At 49.0% G+C, this 6,553-nt stretch overlaps 1 protein-coding gene across 1 annotated transcript; it reads left to right on the top strand.

Annotated features, from left to right (window-relative positions):
- Window positions 1–4,330: 4,330 nt before the first annotated feature.
- On the top strand, window positions 4,331–5,248 carry FOXG_14313 (uncharacterized protein; the record flags this gene model as incomplete). The annotated part of the gene is made up of 3 exons (XM_018394384.1): window positions 4,331–4,493; window positions 4,599–5,125; window positions 5,192–5,248. 3 exons carry the CDS (start codon window positions 4,331–4,333, stop codon window positions 5,246–5,248), a joined length of 747 nt encoding a protein of 248 aa, XP_018254501.1.
- Between the last annotated feature and the right edge of the window lie 1,305 nt (window positions 5,249–6,553).

Genomic DNA, 6,553 nt, shown 5'->3' on the forward strand with positions numbered 1-6,553 from the left:
AAAAATAAAAGCTTCCTGTTATATTATACGCATTAGCTATAATAGAGCTTCCTGTGTTGCCTTATTATAAATACTAATAAGTTGCTTTATATATAGTAGCAAGGGTATGCCATTTTCTTAATTAATATAGCTGTAGTCTCTTGGCCTATTTGTGACGCTTGGGGCTCCAACTGTGGATAAACTGAGTCGTGCTAGGTTTATTGTTGGCAGGTTGCGTAGGGCGTGGTACTAAGCGTTGTCGAAGTGTCACGTCTCTTAATGGTAGACTCAATGCGTGTTAGGCTTGATCAATGTAAAGAAGTTTTATTGATAGCTGGTGAGCTAGAATCTATAAAATGCTAATGAATGTGGCTTATATACCAGAGGTGGTCACTGAGTGATCATAAGAGTCACCGAGTGATTATGAGAATCACTGGTGTTTTGGGATGTCCGTCGTGACTGGGTCTTGCCGGTCACGGATGGAATCTCTTAGTCTGTAGTGACTGTACGCGGTTGGTGGAAAATGTGGGGTACACGTCACGTAACCGCTGGGATCGTAACAAGGATGGTATGGATTAGAGAGCTTTTTATTAGCTATATTATTAACTCTAATCTCCCCTTTACTACCTTTAAGAATACCTATTTATAGGAACTATTCTATTAGTTAGACTTTAATCTTTATACTTAAGTGCCCTAGTAGTCAATGACAAAGTTCATTGTAGTAGAATTGATTTTCTTGCCCCGCTTTACAGCGAGTAGAGTTGAATTTATCGACAGGGGTAGGGTTGATTTTTGTAAGCCAATGAAAACTTGTGGGAGCCAATAGGTTCACGGGTACCCGTGATTCTATTAATTTCACGGGTCCCGTAAAAATGACTAAGCACAGTGCGTCTAGTCCTGATTTCAACCTACGAGTCGATGAAAACACACTGTCTTGCTTTTTAACGCCGTCGCGTCAGGACGCGAAGGCTGGGTCACAGTGCGCTCACTGAAGAACGACATTCAGCGGTGATCCTCAAACAATGGGAACGATCTTGTCATTCACTGAAGATTGCCTCCCTCCCGAACAAGAATATGAGTCGCGCGATGCGTTGTTCAAGGCGATCAACGATTGGGCGGCCCATAGTGGTTACGCCTTTACGACCGGACGTTCGACGGTTGAAAAGAGCGGCAGACAAACTATCACGTACACATGCGATCGGTCATGTCGCCCGCCCAGTTCGACGAGAGAAAGACAACGCAAGACCACTACTCGAGGGTGTTGAGACAGTGTGGCTAAGGTGGTCCGACCTACTGGTGGCTGCGATGTGGATACTATGTAAGGAGCTGTGCTCCTCTCAGACAGATGTAACTTAGAACCAACAACAACACAATCAACCCGTTTTTGCTTCAACAGAGGGACCGGTTGTAAATTCTCTGTTCTGGCCAAAGAATCACTCGACAAGAGTAGGTGGACATTACGACACCGGCCGGATACCCGCTTCTCTCTTCACAATCACCCTCCCAGTCAGCATCTGTCGGCTCACCCAATACACCGTAAACTACCTGAGGAGGACCAAACTCAACTTGAATGGCTCGCCAATACTGTAATTCCGCGGCAACCCAGCAAGATGTTTACAACTGCTTAGCAACAACTCGACGCAAACTTTGCGAAGGACAAACCACTATCCACGCCCTTGCTAATCAGCTTGATGAGGAAGGGTTTTGAAGCCGGATGCAATTCGGCTCAGATGGTCGAGTCACAGCCATCTTACTGTGCTTAGTCATTTTTACGGGACCCGTGAAATTAATAGAATCACGGGTACCCGTGAACCTATTGGCTCCCACCGCCCGCTTGTCCGTTATGTAAGATTTAAGAAATTAAATATTATGTGCCCCGCCTGTATCGCCTTGCCGACAAGGGTCATGTGGGGCGAGGTACAGGCTGGAAACTTATGATAACTTAGGAAGATAGTTGTATTGATACTCTTAAACGCACTAGGCTCTCTAGGACTTAGTTTTGCAATTTGGAGTTTGACACCGAGGGTCAATACGCTGACGAGGCTCTATAAGTGGTCGACCGGTGTCACGCTTTAAATATCAATGCGGGTGAAAGTGTTTGAGCAAAAGGACTCTGTTTTGCTTGTGTGGAGAATTCAGAGTGTTCAGTGTTCAGACAAGGCAACCGGCGTGATAAAGAACAACACCTAGTACATGTTGTAGGAGCGGGGTCTCTAGTCAACAACTTCCGCTACTATTTACCTTTTCTCATGGCTTAATGTGATACCTAACCGCGTACTGCGATATAAAACTACCCCGAAAGTTCAATTAGAACCTGAATTTGCTGTAGCGCTTGATTAGATCTCCAGTCTGAATGCTGGTTAAGCAATGCGTTCCTTAAACGCTCCCTCGTTCATTGAGTCCATGATGGGGTGCCAAAACTAGTACAAGTCCGCCCGACCGGTGTTGTCTGTAGTACTGCTTGTTGCTTGGCCGTTGATAGCTGGTTGTGGCTTACGAGAGAAGGCGGCGTGGCATTAACCGAGCACTGCTTTGTTCGTATACTATGGACGAAGCATTAAGGAGGGGGAAGGGGCAGCATTCACACCAGTATTCATACAGGTGACACAACAATTCGCCGCGCTATTTTGTTCGTGTAGCAACTTCAGCGGATCTATTGCCTAGATATATCATCCTCCGTCTCGCCATGGAGGAACGCAAGGGCTGTGCAAAAAGGTCATTAGCAAACATCGATTCTAATCGTACCGAGGATCGGCATCCCATGCTTATTCGTCTTGTACGTGCGGTCTAGTAATAGTATGTCGGGGTAAGCCTGATGGGATGCTAAGAAACCGGGCGAGCTAACGAAATAGCGTGATCCGGCTATGTGGGCCGAACTGTACTCGGCTTAAAAGCGTTCCTTGTGTAGCTGATTAGCGAGCGCATGCATGTAGCTTTGTCTTCCAGACTTTTCGTCGCGTAGCTGCGATATAATGGTAGAACGAAAAGTAGATCTATGGATACACGTGAACCTAATGGCTTCTGCCTCCTCTTGGCTCTGCGTGCGTGTCGAGACTTCATGAGGTCGCAACTGGTCCTGGAATATAACAAGCAAGGTCTATGAGGCGCCGAGTATTAACCCACCCGACTCTACGTTCTATTAGAGCACAGAATGGTGTCTGGTACCGATGAACTAGCTCACCCACCCTCTCCATCGCCCCCTCTTTCCCTTTGTACCACGGCTCGCCCGCTGCCTAGCGCCTATTGCCGAGCACGCAGGAGATCACCACTTGGCAATCTTTCACCATGTCTGCGTTCGCCTTATCACCGCCAGCCTCACATCCTTTCAGTGCAGCATGCTACGGTTACAAGCACATGCTTCGCCTATGTGATACTGACTCACGTCACACGACGCGCCAAACATTACACTGCGCCGTAGTTTAGGTGTGTAGTTGTCAGCTTGATTGGGCGCTAGCATAGCTGGCTGTAACACTCCCCTAGAAGAATAGTGGTGCTACGAGCTAGCGCCTTCGAAGAACATTCCAAGCACAAGCTTTGCCTATGTGATACTGACTCGCGCCACACGGTGCGCTAAAATTTAAGCTGCGCGGTAGTTTAGGTGTGTAGTGATCGGCTTGAGGAGGGCTTCGGGAAATTTACCCGTTGCAGGCTGTTGAAACCGTATGACTAAGATGGTCCGACCTGCTGGTGGCTACGATATGGATACTATGTACGGAACTGTGCTACTCTCAGAGAGTGGTAGTGAGCTCCTTTAATAACACCTTCGACTCCCACAGTATTGCTTTATTACAGGTCCAGTTGACCGATGAAAAGAAGTTTATCCCCACTTATGCATATCACACACCCCTCCAATATACCCTAGGCACATGCCCGTCCGATGTTAAGCCGCACTGGGCGATACTTCTGCCATCTGAGTCCGTTATGCCTCTTGTCTCTTTCTCTTGCTGGGTTGTTGAGTCTCTTGTCCTTCAGTTATGAGCATTACCGGAGATCGAGCGCCTCTTCGTGACTCGTGCCGCCCGCAATGAAACGACAGACAGCTTTGGGGAGAGCCCCGACCGTGTCTACAGATTGGAGCTTCGATCCCATCTTTGTCACCTCCATCTCCTCCGTCTCTTACCGTATCCCTAATACCCCAGCATATAAGCAAACTATTGGCAGTCGTAACGACGTCGCGCTGTATTAAAGGTGCGCTTTGGCCGGTGCTGTTTGTTACTCGTTCACCCATGCCGTCCCCATGTCCGTCGGCATATAAGCCCGTGTATTCTCGCCAATCTCGTCCGCTCATTGCTAGGTCATGACGACACACCGACTCAAACTCTCTACTCAACCAGCTACAACCACTATCACAATGTCCATGTTCATGTCACTACCTGCCTACACGGAAGCTCCTCCTTGCAGACGCTACTCGAGTACCAATAGTGCATCTGCTGACCCTGATGAGGACTGGACCAAGATCTCTGACACTGCTGAGCGCCGACGGATACAGAACCGCATTGCTCAGCGCAAGTACCGTACGTTCTCTCCGCTAACTCCGAGAGGCTGACTTCCACCGGACTTGGCCCCCGAGGATTCCAAAGCTGATTCCCAACCATATTGACATAAATGCCCGCTTATAGGCAAGAAGCTCAAGCGACGCGTCGAGGACCTCGAGCGCCGTGCTAGCTCTTCTGAACCTGCCGGGTCCGATAAGCAGGCCCAGGAGACCACCAAGTCGAAGCGATCCTTCAAGTCCCAAAAGTCGCAGCCCGCTACCTCCGCCAAGCCAGTCGTCTCCCAGAGCCAGTTTATCCCTCTCAGGGAGCCGACGGATGATCTCTTCTTCCCTGGCACCCACGACGACCGGGCTCGCTCCAACAGCTTTTCCCAGTTCACATGCTCGACTTATCCGACTCCTGATGCGATGTTCGTCGCTCCCTACGATTCCCCTGAGACATCCTTGGCCATGGCTACTACTGACGCCCACCCCAGCTACCTGAATACTTCCGCCGCGCCCATGATACTTTCCCCAATGACGCATTTTAGCGATACCACCAAGCGGGAGTTATGCCCCAGCGACGACGAGCTGACCCCTTATACGACTTATGGCTACATGCGACCCATGGACTTCAACGCTCCAAGCCCCTACGACCAGTCTAACCCTCATGTGAGTTGTGCCAGCCAAACACCCCGCAGGGTAACTCAAGATCCATGTTGCTGATAGGGTTCGTAGACTCCTCCGCTCTCGCGATTTTGGGACAACTCAGCCAACTACTCAGAGGTCGAATAGGAATATCCCATCATGCGTCGGCCCAGGCTGGCGAATCTATCTACCGATGTAGATGAAATGTAGATGTAGATAGATGTAGATCTACATCTATCTATCTACCAGAGGACATGTGGGTCTTCTATCTATCTACCTGGAGGTCCGGTAGATAGACGAAATGTAGATAGATGCCAAGACCGCGGTGAAAATTGGGTGAGGTAGTTGTACTTTCTCGGTACTAGTGGCATCCTCCTGCACCGAAGTATCGGTACCTCTGACAATCCCTTCCCTAACCGTCCCTCATTTCCCGATTTCCCCACGCCATCCCCCTTTTTCGCTTGGGTCTTGGTTTGACATATTCTCCTTGCCCTTGATGCCACCCAAAACCATTGCCCAAATGGCATCTCAAAGCGATTTATTCAGTTACGCAACCGATACTACCATATCGGAAATATCCTGTCCCGAAGACCCAACCTTGCCTATGCACAATTCCTCGTCTCGCAGCAGCCATTCAATCTTCAAAGACTGGGATGCAGTATCGCAAGCTGTCCGCAGCCATTGGGTCCTCTCAGCTCGAACTGGTCAAGCTACCGGCTGGTTTTGGGCTCACGGCTATGACGTTCAAGCTAGGTCCAAAGGCAATGAGTCTGGCCCCCATACATGGCTCTGTTGCCACTGTGTCCAGCATGGCGTTCCCCGGCCAAAGGCTTATGTCTCGTCCAACAGTCGGAACATCGAAGGTCATCTCAGCAAGGCCCACAATATTTTTCATCCAGATCCATCAAAAGCAACACGATATATGCAGGAGCGGCCCCCGAATCAACTGACCCTTCATGATTTTGGCAGCCAAGAAACGGAAGAGGGACGACTTTCACGACGAGTTGGTTACTCGATTTGACAAGACCACGTTCCAGCGCCACGTTGTCCAGTGGATCACCGATGCAAATCTGTCATTTCGCGTACCGGAGCATAAAGGCCTCCAAAAGGTCTTTCAGTACCATGCAGTACCCACCTACCAGCAGCACCCACCTACCAGCAAGCAAAAAAAAAGTTTCCCCATACAAAATGCCCAATTTCACTTACACAGTATTTGACCAGAATTGAAGCTATTAGCATAGAATAATTTCTGTTGTATGGGAAATTCGTTTAGTCTGATATCATCACATTGCTTTTTTGATTACGTATGCAGCATGGTCGCACGGGACTAATGTAAAATTTATCAAAACATCTCCTTCGACATCCAGCCTCCCCGACGCTCCTTCCAATCCACGCGTGTCTTATACAGAGGATGAAGTTGCTGAAGCAATGTTAGATGTCACAGATAACGGC

This window comes from Fusarium oxysporum, chromosome 15, assembly GCF_000149955.1.
Source record: "Fusarium oxysporum f. sp. lycopersici 4287 chromosome 15, whole genome shotgun sequence".
In the NCBI taxonomy this organism is placed as follows: Eukaryota; Fungi; Ascomycota; class Sordariomycetes; order Hypocreales; family Nectriaceae; genus Fusarium; species Fusarium oxysporum.